The sequence below is a fragment of the Uncinocarpus reesii genome, genomic scaffold (genome assembly GCF_000003515.1).
Source record: "Uncinocarpus reesii 1704 scaffold_2 genomic scaffold, whole genome shotgun sequence".
Classification (NCBI taxonomy): Eukaryota; Fungi; Ascomycota; class Eurotiomycetes; order Onygenales; family Onygenaceae; genus Uncinocarpus; species Uncinocarpus reesii.
This window is the reverse complement of record NW_003052499.1, coordinates 2,222,403-2,244,993: the sequence shown is the minus strand read 5'-3', so window position 1 is coordinate 2,244,993 and position 22,591 is coordinate 2,222,403. Positions and strand designations below refer to the sequence as shown.

At 49.2% G+C, this 22,591-nt stretch overlaps 9 protein-coding genes across 9 annotated transcripts; 6 read left to right on the top strand and 3 right to left on the bottom strand.

The window, feature by feature from the left end:
- Positions 1-533: 533 nt before the first annotated feature.
- Positions 534-1,851, top strand: UREG_03736 (krev-1 protein; the record flags this gene model as incomplete). Its single annotated transcript, XM_002544173.1, has 6 exons — positions 534-562; positions 685-716; positions 952-1,031; positions 1,093-1,115; positions 1,237-1,265; positions 1,466-1,851. 6 exons carry the CDS (start codon positions 534-536, stop codon positions 1,849-1,851), a joined length of 579 nt encoding a protein of 192 aa, XP_002544219.1.
- A 1,446-nt stretch (positions 1,852-3,297) lies between these two features.
- On the bottom strand, positions 3,298-5,189 carry UREG_03735 (methylcrotonoyl-CoA carboxylase subunit beta; the record flags this gene model as incomplete). Its single annotated transcript, XM_002544172.1, has 2 exons — positions 3,298-3,589; positions 3,739-5,189. The coding sequence occupies 2 exons, from the start codon at positions 5,187-5,189 to the stop codon at positions 3,298-3,300; spliced, it is 1,743 nt and encodes a 580-aa protein (XP_002544218.1).
- A 466-nt stretch (positions 5,190-5,655) lies between these two features.
- Positions 5,656-7,058, top strand: UREG_03734 (isovaleryl-CoA dehydrogenase; the record flags this gene model as incomplete). The annotated part of the gene is made up of 3 exons (XM_002544171.1): positions 5,656-5,836; positions 5,892-6,588; positions 6,644-7,058. 3 exons carry the CDS (start codon positions 5,656-5,658, stop codon positions 7,056-7,058), a joined length of 1,293 nt encoding a protein of 430 aa, XP_002544217.1.
- A 238-nt stretch (positions 7,059-7,296) lies between these two features.
- On the bottom strand, positions 7,297-8,577 carry UREG_03733 (uncharacterized protein; the record flags this gene model as incomplete). The annotated part of the gene is made up of 2 exons (XM_002544170.1): positions 7,297-8,442; positions 8,497-8,577. The coding sequence occupies 2 exons, from the start codon at positions 8,575-8,577 to the stop codon at positions 7,297-7,299; spliced, it is 1,227 nt and encodes a 408-aa protein (XP_002544216.1).
- Positions 8,578-9,940: 1,363 nt separating this feature from the next.
- UREG_03732 (methylcrotonoyl-CoA carboxylase subunit alpha) lies at positions 9,941-11,660 on the top strand (the record flags this gene model as incomplete). The annotated part of the gene is made up of 2 exons (XM_002544169.1): positions 9,941-11,533; positions 11,598-11,660. The coding sequence occupies 2 exons, from the start codon at positions 9,941-9,943 to the stop codon at positions 11,658-11,660; spliced, it is 1,656 nt and encodes a 551-aa protein (XP_002544215.1).
- Positions 11,661-12,991: 1,331 nt separating this feature from the next.
- On the top strand, positions 12,992-13,560 carry UREG_03731 (uncharacterized protein; the record flags this gene model as incomplete). The annotated part of the gene is made up of 2 exons (XM_002544168.1): positions 12,992-13,169; positions 13,259-13,560. 2 exons carry the CDS (start codon positions 12,992-12,994, stop codon positions 13,558-13,560), a joined length of 480 nt encoding a protein of 159 aa, XP_002544214.1.
- Positions 13,561-15,033: 1,473 nt separating this feature from the next.
- On the bottom strand, positions 15,034-16,512 carry UREG_03730 (uncharacterized protein; the record flags this gene model as incomplete). The annotated part of the gene is made up of 5 exons (XM_002544167.1): positions 15,034-15,110; positions 15,178-15,385; positions 15,445-15,607; positions 15,753-16,204; positions 16,261-16,512. 5 exons carry the CDS (start codon positions 16,510-16,512, stop codon positions 15,034-15,036), a joined length of 1,152 nt encoding a protein of 383 aa, XP_002544213.1.
- A 987-nt stretch (positions 16,513-17,499) lies between these two features.
- UREG_03729 (uncharacterized protein) lies at positions 17,500-18,362 on the top strand (the record flags this gene model as incomplete). The annotated part of the gene is made up of 3 exons (XM_002544166.1): positions 17,500-17,781; positions 17,915-17,987; positions 18,040-18,362. 3 exons carry the CDS (start codon positions 17,500-17,502, stop codon positions 18,360-18,362), a joined length of 678 nt encoding a protein of 225 aa, XP_002544212.1.
- Positions 18,363-19,780: 1,418 nt separating this feature from the next.
- Positions 19,781-22,391, top strand: UREG_03728 (uncharacterized protein; the record flags this gene model as incomplete). Its single annotated transcript, XM_002544165.1, has 5 exons — positions 19,781-19,888; positions 19,945-20,911; positions 20,967-21,749; positions 21,807-21,835; positions 21,888-22,391. The coding sequence occupies 5 exons, from the start codon at positions 19,781-19,783 to the stop codon at positions 22,389-22,391; spliced, it is 2,391 nt and encodes a 796-aa protein (XP_002544211.1).
- Between the last annotated feature and the right edge of the window lie 200 nt (positions 22,392-22,591).

The following is a 22,591-nucleotide window of genomic DNA, read 5'->3' as shown; positions in this document are numbered from 1 at the left end:
CTCCTCGTCGCGCGGATCGTTTACACACTTGCACGGATCGAAAATAACAGGGAAGACTGGCCCTAATCATCCTTGTACCAAGGCCACAAAGTAACCACGAAAAAAAAAGGAACAACAATAAACGCTCTTTCTTCATCCCACGCGTCTAGTTGACAACTCTAGACACACAAAAAACACACGACTGGGATTCGAAGGATAGGGCTTGTCCTCCGGGTTGCTTCGGGGAAAATTGCTTGCCCAGTAACCAAGCAGTAAGCTCCGCAAAAATTCATCTACCGAACGATCGGGAATGAAGTGGACGTAGCAGCAGCATAATCCACACCTGGCTTGTCTCAGTTGCCCTTTGACTGCAATCGGCGCCCTTTCTCCGCCATTGTCTTCCAGCCGATTTTCCCAGCGTATTAGCCTCCCTTTGTACTTCCTTGACGATCGCCCCCCGATCCGCTCCCGTGCCTCTCATTCCCTAATTTTCTTATTTTCGACGATAACTCGGGCTCTTCTACATTATCGATCATTTCGCAACAACCCCAAAGATGGCATCGAATCTACGGCTTCAGCCACGGTATGCCGACCTAGCTTAACAGTCTTTTCTTCACTTGCCTATTGAACCATTTCTCCTTCTCCTACCATGTCCTTTCTCCACCAACAGTTAGCATCTTGGCTAACAGCTCTTTGGCAAACCAGGCGGGAATACCACATCGTCGTGCTGGGCGCTGGTAGGCAATTCATTCATTGTTTTATGCATATGCTCCTCAATTGACTGACGAAACATTGATTGCGTGCTCTAGGCGGTGTCGGGAAAAGTTGTTTAACAGGTACGGGGCTACCGGTTTTTGTTCGATCGCGTTTCTGTTCAAACTGTGCTCCAGATTCCCCGGAATTGAACCGTGCAGCAAGCTTTTGCGCTGTGTTTTGCTCGTGCACGGTCGGCCTAACATGCTTTTCCTATAGCGCAGTTCGTCTCAAACATGTGGATTGAAAATTATGATCCCACGATCGAAGATTCGTACCGTAAACACCTTGAAGTTGATGTACGTCTGCTCTGTATCAATGCTCTCGATAGAGACACCCCAAATTAACCTGAAATCACAGGGCCGACATTGCCTCTTAGAAATGTAGGTAGCAACCTTACCCTTTAAAATAACTATTTGGGAAGCTTGGTCTTCCCATCACAGCCCATTTTCCACATATCGGCCATAGCTTGAGCCACAAGCTGATTGCTTATTTGAATTGCAGCTTAGACACTGCTGGAACAGAACAATTCAGTAAGTCCTTCCACAATTGGAGTCCCTACTAAGTTTTTGGTGAAGCCGTGACTAACCTGATTGTATTAGCTGCCATGAGGTACTTTCCCCTCTTCTTATGTTCTCCGACGAAAAAGTCCTATTCTATCGGACGTGACTTGAGCTAACAGATTACCGGTCAGGGAATTATATATGAAGCAGGGGTGAAGGATTCCTCCTAGTATTTTCGATCACGAGCATGTCCTCCCTCGAGGAACTAGCCGAACTCCGAGAACAGATCATTCGCATCAAAGACGACGAGAACGTCCCCATCGTGATCGTGGGAAACAAGTCTGACCTAGAAGAAGACCGTGCAGTGTCGCGGTCAAAGGCATTCCAGCTCTCGCAGCAATGGGGTAATGCCCCATATTACGAAACATCTGCCCGGAGGAGAGCCAATGTTGATGAAGCTTTCATTGATCTCTGCCGTCAAATCATACGAAGAGATATCCAATCAACGAAAGATCGAAACCGAGATCAGGCTTCGGGGAGGGGGAAAGATGGCCACAAACGAAGTAAGAAGCCAAACAGGAAAAAGGGGAAGCGGCCCGACTGCGTCATCCTTTGAATTTGTGCTTGAATACTTTTTGTTTCTGTTTTTTATTTTATTTTTTTTTTCTTCCACCGGTTTGCAACCCGACCTTCTTGAGACATCTATTCTCCTCCCATAAGTTTCGCCTTGATATACACTAAGCTCGACGCGCAACCGTATCTCTATCATTTATTGCTTTTTGGGGGCCCAGCAGCCGCCGGATATATCCTTCACGCCCTATGCCGTTGATCAGATTCACGGGTATATATTCTCGCTTTTTATATTCTTTCGTCAAAAGAAAAGTTTCCTTGGATAAATCTATCGTTTTGGTTTTTGCTTTTATCTGGGCCATACAGGCGCATACCAAAACGGAAAAAAAGCTGGTAATGGTTCGCCATGTTTTGGATGCTTTGGACTTCCAATGTATATTCCTTATATTCTTCTTTTTTTTTCCCCTTCAAGGGCCCCCTGATGTCGCCGCCCTGATTTATTCATAGTCTACCATGGTTTGCATCCTTTTCCTGTTCGATACTTCAGTGGGAAAAAAATATTTTCCTTTCATTTCTAGTGTTCTAGTTTCTTTTCCTTCTTTTCACCCTTGTAAGAAATTTATATACTAAGACTTGACTTTTCCCCTGCTTCGCCTTTCATGACAAGTGTCGGTTTTGCGGGCCCCCTTCCATGATCCGGCTATGTTTTTTCCTTTTTGGCGACAGCCCTCTTCATTAGCCTCCCGAAGGTTTGCCTTCTTGGGAAATATGTAATGACCCGTCTCTTCATTCAAGGCACCATGACACTAATCTCCATTTGATCTTGAATTCGTTGACCATCCGTTAATCATTCGAAGGGGTGAGGTCCCATTCTACCGTGCGAGTGTGGCAACTCATTTCGAAACGAAATCATACGACGAACTATCCGTCCAGACGAGCTTCTGGTCAAGATAGCCGAGAGACTCCCCAGCTCTGGGGGATCAAGACGCAAGCCGTGTGGAGACAGTTGCATGGGGGGGGGAAAACGCACTGACATCCATTTTACTTTTCTGTCCATCCTGCAAACACACGACAAGGATGTTCTGCAGCTCAAAACCTGACCAATGGACCAATGCGCGCTGCAGCTTGCATGACAGCTTGGTACTGCATGTCTAATTGGACGGTGGCAATTCGGAACCGCCAGCCATGCAGAAGCTTGAATCGTCTGTGTTCTCTGTTGCTTGCCGGAGTGGGATTTCCGGAAAAGAAAATATAAACAGTTCTGGACATTCTGTCCGTGTGTGTGTGGACGGACTATAACCGAGATTTTGACAACCAATTCGCATATACATTTCACACCCTCCCGGTAAGTCTACATGCAAACATAAGAAATAGGCAAAGCAACGGATAAAGAGCCGATAACCAAACGACGGGGGATAAAAAAGTACACCCTTGCAGCCTCCCTCTTTCATCAACGGCTATGTTCATATCATATCAACAATTCCCCCAATTTTTACATTCTGAACACACCAAACTTCGTCTTCACATCCTCAGCTCTTCCACCCAACGACGCTGCCAAGCTCAAGCCCAGGATTCTCCTCGTGTGCGCTGGCGGAATGACTCCGTCGTCCCACAGCCGTGCAGAAGAGAAGATGGCTTCTGACTCTGCGTCAATGCGGGCTTTGAGGTTCGGATCGGCGGTTTTGCCGACTGCAGCCATCACAGCGGACAGCTGCTCGGAGCCCATGACGCCGATTTTGGCGTTGGGCCACATGTAGAGGAAACGAGGAGAGTAAGCGCGGCCACTAGGAGAAGAAGTTTGTCAGTTCACTTTACTTTATTTTTTTTTTTCCGTCTCTTTTTTGGTGTAGAGGGGTGAAAAATGAGAAATGAGCGGAAAAGGCCGCATATTGGCCCCCAAAGAGGCTGAGAGGCCGGGAATCAAAAAACGTACCACATTCCGTAATTCCCCGCGCCGGCGCTAGAGCCAAAGACTACTGTGAACTTGGGGACATCTGCACACGCCACGGCGGTGACGAGCTTGGCTCCGTTCTTTGCGATACCACCTTTTTCAGCGTCTGCACCAACCATGAAGCCCGAGATATTCTGCAGAAACACCAACGGGATATTTCTTTGAGCACAGAGCTCGATGAAATGTGCGCCCTTGAGCGACGATTCGGAGAACAAAATTCCGTTGTTAGCAACGATGCCGACCTGGGTGCCGTATATGCGGGCAAAGCCGGTGACCAAGGTTGAGCCGTAATCGCGCTTAAATTCGGCGAATTCGCTCCCGTCGACAATGCGAGCGATGACCTCGTGGGCTGGGAGCTGACGGCGAAGATTGGTGCCTACGATCCCAGACAGTTCCTCCGGGTCGTACAGAGGCTCTTTGAATTGAGAGGTTGACGGCGAGAGAAGTGGGAAGGTGGATTTGGGATAGTTGAGGTTAGAGATGGACCTGCGGGCGAGGACGAGGGCGTGCGCATCGTCGACGGCGAGATAGTCTGTAACACCGGAGATCGAGCTGTGAAGCTTTCCGCCGCCGAGGTCTTCAGCGGAGACGACTTCACCGGTTGCGGCTTTGACGAGCGGTGGGCCTGCAAGGAAAATGGTTCCCTGATTCTCGACGATGATGGTTTCGTCGCTCATGGCGGGAACATACGCACCACCGGCGGTGCAAGGGCCCATGACAACGGAAATCTGAGGGATACCTAGAGAGCTCATCCGGGCCTGATTGAAGAAAATGCGGCCAAAGTGGTCCCTGTCGGGGAAAACATCTGCTTGATGAGGCAAATTGGCACCGCCAGAGTCAACAAGGTAGATGCAAGGTAGCTTATTCTCCTGCGCAATTGCTTGAGCGCGTAGATGCTTCTTTACAGTGATCGGGAAATATGTTCCTCCCTTCACGGTGCTGTCGTTTGCCACAATCATGCATGTCACCCCTTCCACGGTGCCAATGCCTGTGATTATGCCTCCAGAGGGAACCTCATCGGCCCCATACATCTGATGGCCAGCCAGCGGCGAGAGTTCAAGAAATGACGTGCCGGGGTCAACCAAGGCTGTGACCCGATCGCGAGGCAGCATCTTCCCCCTCGCGATGTGCTTCTCATGGGCTTTTTGTGGTCCGCCTTTGGCGATTTTAGCATGCAGCTCCGACATCTTCGCTAGTAGATCGTTCATCTGTTCCGCATTTTGCTTAAAATCTGGAGACGATGTGTCCACTGCAGTCGGCAAGACGGATATGGCTGATGCTTGGTGGGCATGTGTGTAGCTTGCGACGGAGCGGGACGAATGTTGGAGGATAAAGTAGGCATTGGGTCGTTGCCGTCTTAGGGTGAAATGGGCATTGGCTGAGAGAGCACATCGAAGACTCCTGAGGAGCTTGGTAGAGGGAGCTGCAGCCATGTTGCCTGTTGCTGAGTATCCAACAGTCTGAATGGCGCGGAGTGGAGAGATTGGGGCGGAGTGTCGAAACGGCGGCGGAGAGTTCAAGCAGAAACCAACACTTGGAGCATCTCCCAGATCAGGGGAAGAAACTGTCTAATAACGCCGGCGTATCTTCAGCGATCCCGTTCAAGAAAATTTTCAAGATGTCATCGTCGTGTCGCTCTCTCCGACCGGTCTGCCAGCGATCAGAAGCGACGGGCGGTGTTTGTCGTGTTTGCCTGCCGCATCGGCGAGAATAGCCGCGAGCAGCCGGCACCCCGGGCCCGATCGAGAAAGTATGCCGGGCGCTGCGGGCACTCCCCAATACCAAAATTACATACAGAAATGGACTTTGGTCGATCGGCCTTGGGCTTGCGACTGCTTGCCATCTTGTTTTCCCATCTCGTTTTCTGCTTGGTGATAACAATCGACATTCGTGTGCAAAATGGCTTCTCCTTGTCTTCCACGGCTCTTTGGCCGGACTGCTAGAACCCTTTGCAGGCCCAGACGGCAGCTTGTCCCTCTGTCGTCGTGGCGGGCAGCTTCCACCAAACATCCCCAGGGCTTTACTCCCCCGACGGAAGAGGATCTTGTGGAATTGAGAGAAAGAGTCCAGGAGTTTACAAGTGAGCTTGGCAACTTGCACCTTAACAGAAGCTGGATGCTGACTGTGGACCGCAGGACGTGAAATTCCTGAAGAGGTCGCCGCAAAGACCGATGCCGAGAATAACTTCCCTCCGGAGATGTGGCAGAAATTGGGCGAAGCTGGGTTTCTCGGAGTAACTGCGGATGAGCAATACGGCGGTTTGTCGATGGGTTACCAAGCCCACTGCATTGTTCTGGAGGAGATGAGCCGTGCTTCTGGGAGCATTGCTCTGTCCTACGCCGCTCACTCCCAACTTTGCGTCAACCAGCTGTCTCTGAATGGAACTCCTGAGCAAAAAGCGAAATATCTGCCCGGTTTGATATCAGGAGAGAAAATTGGTGCTCTGGCCATGTCTGAACATTCAGCTGGATCTGATGTTGTAAGCATGAAAACGACCGCCAAGGCTGTGGACGGCGGATACATCCTCAACGGCACCAAGATGTGGATTACAAACGGCCCTGATGCGGACTATATCGTTGTTTATGCCAAAACCGAGCCCACCGGCGGCTCAAAGGGCATCACCGCTTTTATTGTCGAAACTACATCCAAGGGATTTTCCTGTGCACGAAAATTGGACAAATTAGGAATGCGAGGCTCAAACACCGGTGAACTGATCTTTGAAGACCTCTTTGTACCAAAGGAGAATGTTCTCGGAACAGTTAACCGTGGAGTCAAAGTTCTGATGGAAGGATTAGATTTGGAACGCTTGGTGCTGAGTGCCGGGCCTCTGGGGTAAGGAGTCTCAACTGTTATACAAATTCATGGGTATGTGCTAACATTCACATAGCATCATGCAAGCTGCCCTTGACCTCGTCCTCCCCTACACCCACACTCGCAAGCAATTCAACACCCCCATCGCCCACAACCAACTCGTCCAGGGCAAGCTGGCAGATATGTACACCAAGCTCGCCGCATCACGCGCGTACACTTACAACACTGCCCGGCAAATTGATAACTCGGCCGATTCCCCTGAAGGCCCTCAAATCCGCACCCAGGACTGCGCGGGAGCCATTCTCTACGCGGCTGAACGTGCGACTGAGTGTACTTTGGATGCAATCCAGCTGATGGGCGGCACCGGATATATCAATGAGATTCCCGCCGGTAGATTGCTGAGAGATGCAAAGCTTTACGAGATTGGCGCGGGAACAAGTGAGATTCGACGAATGGTTATTGGTCGGGCGTTTAACAAGGAGTATGCTTAAGACATCGGGAGCTGTTCCTCATAGTAAATGATACCTGCGCTTAAAGTCGTCCGCGTTGGGGATTCGTGTATAAAATTTATAGCCTAGTTTTGCAATGAATTAGATTTGTTGATAGACTGGATGTTCCTTTTGTATTGAATGTCGCCCTAGCAATACACATAAAATTATACTGTGATAACGCTTAACAAAAGCACTGTTAATATCCGTGGCACGCAGCCCCATAAAAGGTATCTTAGCACTACTTCTTCCGTTCTCTTAAACACCGCTTGTTCTCTACTGACGTTGACGACCGTGAAACTTTTGCCGCGGGTGCCTTTTGAGATGCAGCTTCCCCCATTTTTGCTGGCCTTCCTCTCTTCCTCGCTGCTTTCCCCTCCTCTTGTTCGGCCAAGTCTGAAGGACTAGCCTTTCTCTTCTTCCCATAGTGACGAGGCAGCTGCTTCTCACTTGATACAGAGTCGTCAGCGAGAAAATGATAGCTAGACTCGGGGCGCTTGGGAGGACCCACAAGGACCTGTATCCCTTGACGAGGCTGTGGATCCGGTGAATCTGCACTTCCGTTGGTTGTTTTTCTTCGTTCTGAGGTGACATCCGGAGGCGGGGATCGCGAAGCCTCAGTATCAGCGCTTGATGGCGGTGTAATGTCTTCGACAGCGGTCATCTGTTTCAGTCGAGAAGAAGGTTTGTGGGACGTGCGCTTAGACTGAAAGGTATGTTTGCAAGGTTCAGACGAAATTCCGCTAGCGCTCTCCAAATCTTCATGTGCAGCATCGTTAAAATGGAGTGGAGGAGGGGTATATGCACTCCGGCCTATGAGAGAATATGGTGATTCGCCTGTTTCGGCATCGTCCTCGACGCATTCATCCTCACAGAGGGAAGGGGCGGAATCGTAAATCTCAGGTTTGAGGGATGAGATTTGGTCGTGAAGATGATTATTCGTTTTTGGGAGGCCTGGCATGTGAGTTGTTGAATGGTTGGCGTGGATAGAAGGGGATTTAGGTTCGGGATAGGTGAACAATTCACGCCAATTTCGTAGTAGAGAGACTGTCTCACCCATACCCGGTTCGTATAACTCCTCCCGCCGTAAAGAATGAGAAGGCGTTCGCCAAACAACGCCGCGGAAGGAATTGATGTCCGGATAAAGCCCTTTGACGCCTTTCGGTGGTCGCCCGTCCTGGTCAACAGAAAACCGCTTTCGTTTTGTGCCAGGGGTTTTACTGTTGCTGTTCATAGATGTCCCTTCCTGCCGGTTAACAATTGATGGATCGTCATCGTAGTACTCATCGGTGTAGTAATCCCAGTCCGAGTCGCTTTCCAGGGCAGCATACAATGCCTGATCGGTTAGATAGACCGGCGAATGGATGGTGCCATTAGCAAGATCATCCTATCATATGATTAGACGAGAAACAGATAATGGTGCGAGGAAGAAGCTACCTACAACAATGTCCGCATCTCCCTCGTCCCAGAAAAGCCATTCTCCGTCATAGCCCTCGTCATAGTAATCCTCTTCGTCAGACATTATCGCTATATGTCGGGTCAATCGAAAATTGAAACTGAGCCCAAGTCTTCCAGTAGATATCGTTTAAAGAGCTCAAGTCGCTACAGCACCAGAGAAAAAGGGTATTTCAACTTCAGCGCGCCATTCGACCCGCTAGTTATGGCTCATGTGTTTCACGACGGAATGCGGGGTTGAGCTCGTTGAATTTGCTTCCCCGCCAATTCAGGGGAGTAGGGGATCTCAACGTTTTTCTTCCAATGGCGTCGTTAAGAGAGAGAGAGAGAGTACGCTGTCTTGATAGCAGATCGCCGGTGCAGTCGACGCCAACACTGAGAGATCGCGGCTGTTGGCCATCGCTGCTTCTCGAGTTCGAAGCCTGACGTAGGACACAGCACGTGATACCGAATGTGGCTGGAAGGGGCAGGTGTGCCGAGAGCGGTGCTCGTCTCGTAACGCCATTACGTCAGGGCTGTAATTATCGGGTCCCCACACCGAGACTCGCTTTCCGTCGGCACCAACTTTATCTGATCAGCCCGGCCAAGCGATCAACAAGCGGTCTCTCGGGACTTTTGGGCGCAGGACCAGCGAATCTTCGGGGGAAGCAAGCGGAAAAAATTGAAAACCTGCAACCTATTTCTGAGTGGGAGGATGATTCTACCTTGATATCATATTTCCTGAGATTGTTTCAAGCTGTCCCTCATTCCAGTCGAGTCCGATGTCTTTGCAATCCTTCATATCCCGCCTTCCTCCCGCCACCAAGCTCAGCCGAAAGGCACTTCTCAGATCCGTCGCGAGGCACTCGTCGTCACTGTCGAGTTCCGCCGGTCGTGATGGGACAGCTCTGGGTTCCATTCTGATTGCCAATCGTGGCGAGATTGCGCTGTATTCTCCCCTCCGCTATCAGCTATCGGGTTGGGAACTAAAACTGACTTCTGATCAGACGAGTAGGACGGACGGCTGGCCAACATGGCGTCCGGGTAACCACCTTATATACCGATCCAGATGCTCACTCCCAACATGCATTGAGCTCTCCGTTTGCTTACAATCTGGGCGAGACGTCCGCATACCTTGACGGGGACCGGATAATTGAGATCGCGAAGCGCGAAGGCTGCAAAGGCATCCATCCTGGTTATGGCTTTGTATGGCACTACTCCCTACATTCTTCGACTGTGAACTCAAACTTGGTTCGCTGACTGTACGATAGCTAAGTGAAAATGCTGGCTTCGCCCAAAAATGCACCCAGGCTGGCCTTGTATTCATTGGCCCGCCATGGAAAGCTATTGAAGCTATGGGAGATAAAAGGTACGCTCCGCATTCTTGATATTTGTATGTCTCTTTTATGACTTGGCTGCTGAATGCAATACGTAGCCGATCCAAGGAAATCATGACCGCGGCCGGTGTGCCTTGTGTGCCTGGTTACCATGGGGCAAACCAGGATCCAGACTTTCTCCAACAAGAAGCGGATAAGATTGGATACCCAGTTCTAATCAAGGCGATTAAAGGAGGCGGAGGCAAGGGTATGCGTATTTGTAGTTCGAAGGAGACTTTCCAAGACCAGCTCATGTCTGCAAAATCGGAGTCGAGGAATTCGTTCGGCGACGACCAAGTTTTGATCGAAAAGTACATCACGACGCCGCGACATATCGAAGTGCAGGTATTTGCAGATAAACATGGAAATTGCGTAGCCTTGGGCGAAAGAGATTGCAGCATCCAGCGCCGACATCAAAAGATCTTGGAAGAATCGCCCGCTCCACACCTGCCACAAGCTACGAGAAAGGACATCTGGGAGAAGGCTAGAGCTGCGGCCTTGGCCGTGGGCTATGAAGGTGCGGGAACAGTTGAATTTATATTCGACAATGATACCGGAGAGTTCTTCTTTATGGAAATGAATACGCGCCTGCAAGTTGAGCATCCAGTCACTGAAATGGTTACTGGGCAGGATCTCGTCCACTGGCAACTGTTAGTTGCCGAAGGCGCACCTTTGCCTCTAACGCAGGAAGAAATTGAGGCCAAGATCGCTAGCAGCGGACACGCGATCGAAGCCCGAATCTATGCTGAAAACCCGGAGCAAGGGTTCGTACCTGATTCTGGCCGTCTTATTCATGTTCGCACTCCAAAACCTACCGAAGATGTCAGAATTGATGCAGGCTTTGTCGCCGGTGACGAAGTCTCTTCGCACTATGACCCTATGATATCTAAGTTGATTGTTAGAGGAGCGGACCGAGCGGAGGCTCTCCGAATCCTTGCTGCTGCTCTCGAACAGTACGAAGTTGCCGGACCCATGACCAATATCGAGTTCATTAAGCGAGTATGCCGGAGCGCAGATTTCGCTGCAGGTGAGGTCGAAACCGGGTATATTGAAAAGCACCGTGACGAGCTGTTCAGAAAGGACCCAATCGAGCCCGAAGTCCTAGCTCAGGCGAGTTTGGCGTGCTACCTTGACGGTAGTTCTGTTGGCCCAGCCGGTTCAGCCGTCGGCTTCAGCCCCGTGTACCAGCAACGGCAGTTCTCGTTTGTTCAAGCGACCGCTCCTGGGGAGCCGGAAGGGACTCGTTTCAACACCCAGATTGAGCAGACGGGACCGGATACCTTCAACATCACCGTCGATGGCAAGACGTTTACAAATGTCAGGCGACAGAGGAATACTGCCGCGAACGTGTTCACCTCGTTTTTCCCCCACACACGCCTTGATACCACCGTTGTCCGCGACGAGGATAATGTCACAGTATTCCAACGGGGACTGCAGTATCGGCTAAGAATCCCCCGTGCCAAGTGGATGGAAAAGGCACTTGGCATTAAAGACGTTGCGAACAGTGTGATTGCTCCCATGCCATGCAAGATCCTGCGAGTGGCGGTTGCAGAAGGCGACACGGTGGAGAAGGATCAGCCGTTGGTTGTGATTGAAAGCATGAAGATGGAGACTGTGATTCGAGCTCCTCATAACGGAGTGATATCGAAGGTGGTACATAAACAAGGGGTAAGCCTTTCTTTTCTCTCCCCGATGTTCATCTGCGGCAACACTAACCATTGGCGTCGCACAGGACATTTGTAAAGCGGGCACGCCGCTTGTTGAATTCGCCGGCAGTGAGGCAGCAGAGAAATAGAAATTTTGCTTCTGCGCTTTTTTTTTTTTGTTCCTTTTTTTTCCCTGTTGGTTTTTTCATGTATCGCGTCAGGTCGAGATGATAATACCTCAGTTGGGTTGGCCAGCAATATGATGGAGTTCGATGTACAGTATAAGCCAGGAGGAAGAACTAGGCGTGATTACGAAATTCAATGCTCATCAAATGTCTCAAACGCCCTGCTGGCCGTTGATGGGAGAGTATCTCCGGTGTGGCTCCAGGATGCTCTGGCATAGGCGGTCTGCCGCCAGACAAAGAATCTCGATGGCGACGGTGGAGCAGGGCCGAGAAATCCCTTCATCTCATCTGACCTATTTTTAACTAAACCGGTCCCCACAACAGTTCCCCACCGCAGCTTAAGATTGGCCCCCGGGAGCCCCGGAATCCCAGTTAAAGCTCCCTTAACAACGTGCCCTAAGCGCCTCTCTTGCCCCCGTCCTGATAAGGAGGGCTAGACCATCGTGAATTTCTAAGACATCGAGTCCATGGGCAAACAACCTCCATCAGATGACCGTAAAGGATCAGCATCGTGACTACGTGGTCCAGCTTGGGAATCTCGCTACACTGAACACTAGCCGGTTAGTCAGAAGCCTGTGGCTCGCCAGAGGGTTCAAAAGGGAAGAAAGACAGCTGTCTTCTTCGATTGAATTTTTCTTCTCAAGCTCTTCACTCTGTTTGAGTAGAAATACTCCTCGCGATTCGCAGCAGAAGCCTCTTCTTTTCTTTCCCACCATCAAGTTTGCGAATCAATTTTGTTCCTGAAGTCAAAACTTGTCGCCATCCTGGCATTGGATCTTGGATTGGGTTGCCCTAGGACCACTTTCTAGCCCTGCCTGCGTTGCCCTGATTGCTCGAAGATCATTCAACATCGTTTGATTGCAGTCAACTTGACACACTCATCAGGGTCACTGCCGTCGCACTCGCGTTTATTATTATTTTCACCGGAGAACGACCAATTGAAGCTTCTCAGGGGACATTCTACTCTCACTTATCAGAATTATCTTCCCCCGTCGTAGCTCCCGTCGGGAATGTTCAAAGCTTCCATCTACCGCCATGTTTCCCATGGCTTGACCACCTCTCTCCCTCGAATCTGTCCCGTTTCACCAGCCTACATAGCTCCCATCACATCTCGTCTCATATCCTCCACGACAACTCGCTATAATGCCTCGAAGCCCCCGGTCAAGAAGGACAATGAAGACCCCCTGAGATCAGCTTCTACGGCTGCCAGCCCTGGCGAGACTTCTGATGATCATGAAGGTCGCTACGCCCGCACAGACGAAAGTGTTCGAGTTGAATATCCGCCAGATCACGAAATGCCCCCTACTCCAGTCGTCCAGGGTCGCGGTGGAAGACACTTCAAACGAACACTGGCCTCATACTCGCTAGAAGACCGCGTTTCGGTGGTTACCGGTGGAGCAAGGGGATTGGGGCTGGTAATGGGTCAAGCACTGGTAGCATCCGGCTCGGATTTGGCGATTGTGGACTTGAACGGTATTTATTGCTCAGTTTCGTCGATATTCTCTCCTGGACCCAGGACGATGCTCTGTTGAGAATTTAGCTAACATGAAGAAATTTGATAGTCCAGGAAGCACAGGAACAAGCTAAAAACTTGCTCGATCAATTCCAAGCTGAAAATCCGGGACTTGATGAAAAGTCGCTGCCCAAAATCACTGCCCACCAGGCTGACGTTGGCAATCCGGAATCCGTAAATCGCAGCGTTGCAGAGATCCTCAAGGAGCACGGGCAAATCGATCATTTGGTCACATCTGCCGGGTTTACGGAAAATTTTGACGCGGTCTCCTACCCACACGACCGTATGCAAAGCTTTGGTCGTCAATGTCGATGGATCTACCTCTTCGCTGTCGCTATGCTAAACATCTGATGGCTCCGCAAATCTCCGGCAGCATCGTGTTTATTGGAAAGTATGTCCGGCGGATCGTCAATGTGCCCCAGCCACAGCACCATATACGCCGCAATGCTGCGATCAGCATTTAGCTGCATCTTTGGCGGTTGAATGGGCGAGTGTAGAATTCGGGTCAACTGCATCAGCCCAGGATATATGTTGACAGCCCTGTAAGACCCCCCTTCTTTTTCCCCTTCTCCCAATCGGAGATGTACACGTATTATCTCTAACGGTTGATGTTTATAGAACACGCAAGATTTTGGATGACAATCCTGATCTCAAGCAAAAATGGATCTCCCTGATCCCGCAAGGCAAAATGGGGGTTCCCGAAGACCTTATGGGCCCAGTGACCTTTTTGTTGAGCGATGCGAGCAAATACGTTACTGGAGCGGATCTGAGAGTCGACGGGGGGTACACCTTGACGTGAAATTCATAACAAGAAACATCCGTACAGTGTTTCTGATAGCTGGGGGGCTTTTTATTGTATTTGCCGAATGGGTGGGTTGCTCTTTGGTACAGGTGTTATCTTTCTAATCATGATCGAGGGCAAGCGGATAGACTATCTGATTTTTGTATTATTATAAGTTATTATAAGAAAAGTAGCAAAGGTGAAATCAGTATCCAGTATAAATCCAACTTCACGCGGTCTGTTCTTTGGCTTTTCAGCATTTGATCTCTCGAACCGGCTCAAAGGCGCCATCCATTCGGCCAAACACATCCATCCTTCCAATACCTCTGGTTCACTGAATCTAGATTGATATATTCTACTTTTCCCCGCCTTGTCAGCATTCAGCGGTTTATATGGGAGATTCCACACAAACCTGCTGATCATCACAGTAGATAGATTCTAGAGATAAACTTTCAGATTTCTCTGAGAGAGAGATTCAAAAGAATACACATTCTTTTTCAAATCTATTCAACCTCTCTACTAGTTCAAATCTACCAGTCTGACAGTTATGAGCCCAGACTCTTCAAAGACATTAGCTTTTATATTGAAATTCTATCAAGACAACTTATGACTCAAGAGCTTCTTTGAAATTCACTTTATACAGTCTTTTTTCAATGAAGTGGAGTTTTCACTTTACCACATCTCACTTTATGGCGCAATTCAGTACGGAGTATATAAATTTCAATCAGAATCAACATTTTGAGGGCGTGGACGGTTGGGACTAGTTAGCTGGTTTTCCCGCTGCTTTTGGTCGCGTCCAACCTCCAAGCCTCTTCGGGACCGGATTCCTGGCTGCTTTTACGATCGATTATTAAACAACTCAATTAAACTAACTAGTTAACTAGTTATTCAAGTAGTAACAAGGACAGACATCATCCTCATCGCTCTCGACCTTGCCATTTCTTTCATCTCCGCTTTCAATACTCCAAAGGTATGGCATATGCAAACTATCCCGCATTACTTTGAGACCGCCTCGCGATCTTCCAGCGGTCGATTTGTTCTCTTTACAGAGCATTGAGGTACCCTTGAAGATCCGTAATCTCAGGCTGGTCCATACGTGCAATTTGGCGATACTTGTCCACTATTCCCCGAGTCAGAACATGCAGTACACCAAATTGACAGTGAACTAGACAAGTTGCTGCACTTACCGTATTTCGCAAGCGCATTCCATTTGTGCAGAACCTTCTTCTGCATTGGCTTTTCCGCCAACCAAGGTGCGATGTTGTCGGTATCTTGTTGCGATATAAGAGTTTCAAGGCCCGAGAGATCGCCTGAGATCTTTTGCCAGCAGCCTTCGAGCTTTTCGATGGTCTTCATGGCCGGGTTGATCATGCTAATCAGGCCAGTTATATCTTTCTGCAGTGGAAGTTAGAGTGGATCAAGCCAGATTCTCAAGGGCCGTTCTCAGCAATCACCTGCATCCCCCCAATGTCCGCAGCCAGACGCTTGTCTGCTTGCACTTTAGCCTCGTCACTATCGATTAGGTCCTGGATATCGTTCATTTGCTTCCTGAGCTTGTTGATCTTATCGGTATAAACTCCGATGACCGTTGCGCCAGCAATAGTCCCGATTGGGAAACTAATCGCTCTCGTTAACAGCATTCTCGACTGGCAGAATGGAAAGAGAATCTACTTACACCCACATATAAGATGGCGCCGTATTGCGGATTGTGCAGTCTCGAACATCAATTAGTCAAGCCTGTCGAATATGTTTTGGTGCTTACTTACCTCGATCATATTCGCTCTGATCAGTTTTCAACTCCTCTCTTTTATCAAGAATCTCCCTCTGCAGTTTTTTTATCTCTCCGTTGTCTCCTTCGAGTAGCTTTCCCAATGCTGTATTGTGAGCTATCAAGTTTGTTTCGTCGATTTTGCTTGTCTTCTCGAAGTCAATAAGGTCCTGTTTGACTTGCTTGCTTGACGTTAAAAGGCCATCAATCATCGTTGTCATGGCTTTGATAAGGTATAAGATTCCGTCCTTGAGCTCCTTTAGTTTGTCTGGTCTTTTCTGCCCGTTCAGCTCTTCATAGTACTCTTTCACATATTTCATCATGGCTTTGTAGTAAGAGTCATCTTTCTTCCCCCCGGCGGTCGTGGCAATATTATAGACCGAATCGGCCAAATCAACCATGTTACTGTACGTATGGTCGCGGAAGTTCGACGTATGGTTGTACACCTGACAGCCAGTGAGTTTCAATACTCTGTTGCGGGATGTATTTCGGGACGGGATACCTCCTTGTAAGTGCTTAGCATCTTATCAATCTCGTTGCTCACATCCGAATTGATGTCAGACCAGTCAAAAGATAAACGGAGCGCATATTGGGCTCGGGTAGTGGGAAGAAGGCATCCGCTCCAGATAAACTTCATGAGCCTCAGCATATCAACGGTCTGGAGTAAAAAAGTTCCATTGTCGTCGACAACACCCGTGGGAGGATCCCATTTTGGGTGGGCGGGGGTACCAGTGTCGCCTTCGGAGTCGGACATGGCTCAGTTGGAGCTGTGAGAAGAATGAGCTTGGCTAAGTTGAAGAATGAAATATTGGAATGGCGGCTTCGAATCCTTGGAAGTGTCTGTCAGATATGCCTCAGAATCAAACATGCGGGAATCAAGAGGGATTAAATACCATTCTGGCTTGCCAATACACTGACTTCGAAACTTTGCCACGACCACGAACCCGACGATAACCCCATATACCTCCATGATACCGATAAGTTGATTCTCGCCCGACCGGGTCGATGGGAGTGAAGCCCCTCCAGTCTTCAGCTGAGGAGTGACTGAGACTAGTCCGGAGTAGGGCCCCAGATAATACGTGATCCGGCCCCGCCGAAGGGCCCATGTGTTCTCTGCTCTAGTTGTGATATTCAAGGAAGAGAACCCTGCTCCCGGGCTAAGCCCGTGGCTTCTTGAGGCGAAAGCAATCCAGGTGTGCCAGCGCTCGTGTTTGCACAACTTGGACGCCGAATAGCTCATGCTATCGGCCGCTCTCGAGTCAGAAAACCGTAATGACGTTGCCCAGCACAACTCATGACCCAGTCAGCGCCGTAAATGCATATTGGCCGGTGCGTTTGAATTCTCCGGGATACGCAGGTGGCTGCCTGAATTTGGGTCTTCCAGGACGACGGACTCGAAAAGATAATCAGGTGCCATGGAAACATATGCTCTTTGTCGCAGGTTACATGCATACTGCATTTAACCGAAGGCTTCATGCCCTGCATCTTCCATAGCCTTATCTGCAGCAGGCATCTTGGCGACGGCAATTTTTCAACCCCCTGGCGGACACCTGGTCCGGGCTTTACCAAAAGGCACCATTGCCCAGGGCCATCTAAACTGGCCCATTTCCGTTATTCAAAATACACCGAGGACAAGAATTATTTCAAAGAAATTTCGACTTGGTCATACACCTAGTCCTTTCCTTCTCTTTTGTTTCATCGCAGCCCGGTCTAAGCTCACAACATATTTGCGACCACAATCATGGTTATCATCGATGATGACTTCCTTACTCCACGCGATCTGCTCATTGATGAGGAATTTTGCGTAAGAGTTGAGAATATCAATATTATCCTGCAATTCATTCAGATTAGTCGCTCTATACCCAAGAACTCGGAAGATCTTATTAAAGAATGCTTTGTCACTCCAATTCTCCAGTTTTTGCATCTACAAGGAGTATGTAAAGCAATTATCCCATCGAGAGACAATAACTTATCCCAGCAGATTGCAGACACCCTGAGCAATGTGGTGAATCAATTCTTGGTGGTATGTTTAAACTACTGTGAATGTGCATACAGGACTGTTGGCTCACCAATGTAGATGGGCAGGAATGAAGTAACCTTGCTGGTAGATGCAGTTCTAAATACCCGTTCTGGAAGTTATTCTGAAGTGCAGGCAGGCTGTGTTAGAAAGACTATCAGACAGGTGCCGCCGCATGGTTGAGATGGCAGAAGATGCTCATAATGATTTTGGTATGTGTACTGTTGACAGTTACTTGATTCCCCAAACTAAGTAATGTTGCAGACACAATTTTCACACTCCTTCAAGAAAGCCACGATGCGCCAGGCAGTATGGCAAGCTTTCGAATTCATCGTCTGATCGCAAAGTACAGGGCAGACATCGATGCATTGACTGATGGTATTGGACGGGATAACAAAACCATAAGTGAGGTCATCCAGTCAAACAACGAGGCAAAAATTACTCTCATGGGCCTTTCTCGTCAACTCGAGCAAGATTTGCGCAGTATACCTCCTATTGTGGTTTGGCTGGAAGAAACAGCCCTGTCGGTACATATCGAAGATGGTATAGCAAAAATACAGGTGAGCAATCTCGGCCCGTTCATGTAACTATGTATGTGGATGTAAGGCTAACTCGCGAGAAAAAAATCTGCCAGGAGATAATCTCGAGATTTACGAATCACTCTCCATTGAGTGTAACCGATTTAGAAAGACTGATGAGTGCGTAATCCATATGGTTGAAAATTAATTTGTTGAAAGCACTGTTTTCTGCAGTCACTGACATTCTGGCGAAGGCGGCTGGGATGCGATATCTCAGGATCTCAGTGCTCTAGAAACCTTTGTGCAAAATAACACAAAGCCCGAAATCAAACTGATCCTGAAACTTGAGAAGAAGAAAATTCAGCACAAATGGAAAAGCCTGAAGAAAGAGGGTAAGACCGCTTTTTCCCGTCTCAAGAAGGCACAAGCTGATTCGGCCACCCCGAAATGCAGTCGAGAGGTTCCAGGAGAGGATACCATGGATCTAGTTAGAGTCGTGTGGTTGCGAGGGGTTGTCATCGTACCTAGTTATTCATAGATGCCAGGATAGTCTAGTATCGGCTGGTTGATAGGGCCAATTTAGATCCGCAGCACAACGGGAAGGCAATTCTTATTCCTCTTAGTCTCATTGGTAGAATTCCAATTCTCGCGGAACCTTGTGATGGTCAACCTTGAATCCAACCCTTGCTCAGAAGTTGTGGCATGGAGTGAACGAGCTAACTAGCTGTGCTGCTGATCTGGCGAGCTTGCCGTGATGTTGCGCCAAGAGGCCGGGTGGTTTGGGTGAACTTCAACTAGATATGGAACCCCGCGGTCGAGGCACGACCGTCTCATCATCTTTCGCTTGGCCTGCAGCAAGCATCACGGTCGTTACTGAATAATGGGGGCTAATGCCGGCTTTTCGTTCTCCTGCACTCTGTTGATGATATGAGATTGGCCACCGGCCTTTTGTCTGGCTGCGTCCCCCCGCTTTGCGTACTGCTGATGAGCCAGCTCAGCTCGTCAGGGATGCGCAGACGTTGTGGGCTCCTGCGTTCATGTCGAGCAACCTGCCTGCATCTATAGCTCATGGGCCCAATGGCCGAGACGTCTGAGCCCTTGCTGTTCAGCCAGCCATCGAGGGGACGTTTGGCACAAACGGCTTTTAGGGCAGAGCTCCACTGGATACGAAGTGCACCTCGAGCGGTTATGGCCGGATTGGGGCCAAATGGAAGTATGTCTGGTGGACGATATCGAACGAACTGTAACCTTTTCGACAACGCACACCGCAGCTAGTGGACAAACATTCTTGGAAGATGCCGTCGTCCTGCTTCCCTTCCAAGCCAGGATAGAGGGCAGACCGATGCCCAACCGTGTCCAGCTGTGTTTTGGCGTATTCAAAAGATACTGATATAAGAGACCCTCAAATTGGAGAATGCTCCAAATCTGCTCCTACCGCGGAGAACGCGAATGACCCAGTTTGCTTAGATTCTAGTCTATTCAATATCATGGCAACTCAAGACACCCAGCCAACCTCCCCAGCGGAATGGCAAAAGTATGCCGATGCCGTTGGGATATCGCGCATCCCCATGCTGTCCAGCGATAAGGTATATGCGGTATGTAGCGAAGGCTTTCGATTTCACGTCTCTCAAACACTAACAAAAATATATAGGAGACACACACGGTGCGAGACGTTTTGGTGGACGCATCGTCCATATTTTCGGCTTCAAAGGGGGAGTCGGTCACTATTTTAGCCGACGTGCTTGTTTTCTCAGGCGGCGAGAATGTGGTCAAAATCCCTGACTGCGGCGTTTTTATGCTCTACTCCAGAGTGATCACAGCCTCATCGCCGATCCATATAGTGTTTGAGCCGGAAACCAAGTCTGAATGTGTGGTCATGATATACGCCTCGATCCTTGATCAGCCGCTCAGCTACAGTTGCAAATCGCACGACCCTTCTACCGTTGATCTTGGCAGCGGTTCTCAGAATGTTGGGATTACACTGCAAATAAAGCATGGAAAACCTAAGGAAACTTATATGCCAAGCTATAACGACCTTTCAGAACATCCCAAGGAGTTCGCGGCCTGTTTAAGGGCACAGCTCCGTATCGCATCAGTCTTTTTCTGGAAACAGCCGCCCATCGCAATCTCTTTGACCTCCCATATCGCACGCGCTACCTCGAAGACAGATTCGGAAAGTATCCTAAACGCACAAGCTGTCGCTCTTGGTCAGCAACTGGCTGCTCAGGCGCTTGCAGGACCTAATACTAGCTATGCCCCAGTTTTACCAGTCTCCTCGTATCTGGCCACTCTAGATGACGCCATCGAGACCGCATCTGCGTTCGAGGTGCAGTACATGCGATTTCAGGATCGAAAGCTCGCTCTCCAAGATCGTATGGCAGCTTGGGGGACCATGCTAGACCATGCTGAAGGCGCAACAAATATGCACAGATCCCTCAGGGATTCGGCATATGAGAAATACTCAAACGCGTGCGACATTGTTCTAAGCAGCTCACAGCAGTTCCAATTGGATCAGATCACACTAGGCGATAAAGAAGTGGAATTTAAGATTGGCATCGAGGACTGGAAGGAAAAGATGAAGTTTGAAGCGGCATTCAAGATATTAACAGCCGTTATTAGTGAGCTTCTGGTTACTCTCCCCAAAACTGCGCGTCCGTGTGCTGATAATTTTAGGCTTTGCTATTGCCATAGGTGCCATTTGCATCGGTGACGGAGCTGCTGCTGCACGCGCCCCGGCTGAAGCTGAGGAGGCTGTCCAAGCGGTGGAGGAGGCAGAGTCGCTTGCAAGCGATATTGGCAAAATACTCAAATCTGACACCGTCAAGAAGCTAAAGAGCTGTGTGATGATGACCACAAAACTCTTATCGTCCATGTCCACGACTGTGGAGCAAATTCGAAATTTGGAACACAATCCCGACACGAAGATCGATGACGATTGGCAAGTCGACGGAGATTTGAACAGTCTTGTAGCCCTTGCCTCGTGGGACAAATGGCAGCTTGAATCAGATGATCAGTTGGAGTTTGCCATTGAGCAAAAAATAAATGGCGCCGCGGCTTATCGGCTCGCGCTTCGTCAACACGCAATAAATGGAAAATTGCTCGCTCAAGCCCAGGCCCAGGCAATAAAGGCCGGTCAAGAGTATGTCCAGGCCGAACTTGCGTTTAATCTCAGCCAAAGCGACACGGCAAGCTTGAAAAAGCTAAAGGATGAATATCGAGACGAGGAAGAGCAAGCCGAAAAGGCCGAAGCTATGTTCTACGACCAACTTATGTCTTTGCGAACAAGTGTGACGATTGAAATGCGGAATCTAACCTGGGCATATAAATTTTATGCACTTGAGGACGCTTCAATTGAGCTTGATGCTCAAAAGACCATCGAGGAATATCGTGTAGATGCCCTTACGATTCGAGAGAAGATCGACCAGGCAAACTCGCGATATGCTGGAGATTATCAACGTACGTAAACAGCCTCCCCGATTCTCTTTTGCCGCCGTATTCACTTCTGTTGTGCAGCGTTCAAGTTCAAGGTTTATCCAGATGAGGTAAAGTCAATGCCCAAATGAATATCTGAAAGAAATGTTAACAACCACTTAGCTCTTCTTGACTGGCGCTTCTGGCATCGTTGATTCTCTCAAGGGCGACCATCATACTGCGAGCTTCACCCTTGTGCCACCAAACACTAAGACTTCCAACTATAAGCAACTACTCTCTGGACCGTTCATCGAAGGTTCGCATTTCCGTGTGCATGGGCTGGAAGTTGAGCTCGTGGGTGCTCGTCCTAAACCGGCGTATCTGCGGCGCGGAACCGCAACAGTCCGAATTGCCATATCTACGTCCGGCATCTATTCGGACATTCAGGACGGCCAGGTGTTCCATTTCACCAGCCTTCCATTGCAGAGAGTGTTCGCGTACGAGATGACGGAGGCCGGTGAAAAGGAGGATGTGGTGGTCCATTCCACTTTCCCCAGCACAAACCATGCGGAACCTCCTGCTTTCACTCAATGGACCATCAAGTTGAAACAACCGGACCATTTGGACCTGAGCGGACTGTCAGATGTCCGGCTCAAATGGACGGGGGCTGCAAATTTTGCCGCTTAGATGATAGCACAGGCCCTAATATCAGGCAAATATATGAATATGCTCCCTCTTTTCGCTTTTTCATCCATGCTTGTTTTAAAAGATCAAGGTACCTCGTGCCACATCTTAGAAGCAATTTAAAAAGGAGACGGCCAAGTCGACCTTGAAGAAACTACGTTCCGAAAATTCCCTCTGGAGATGCGGTGTGGACAAGGAATGCT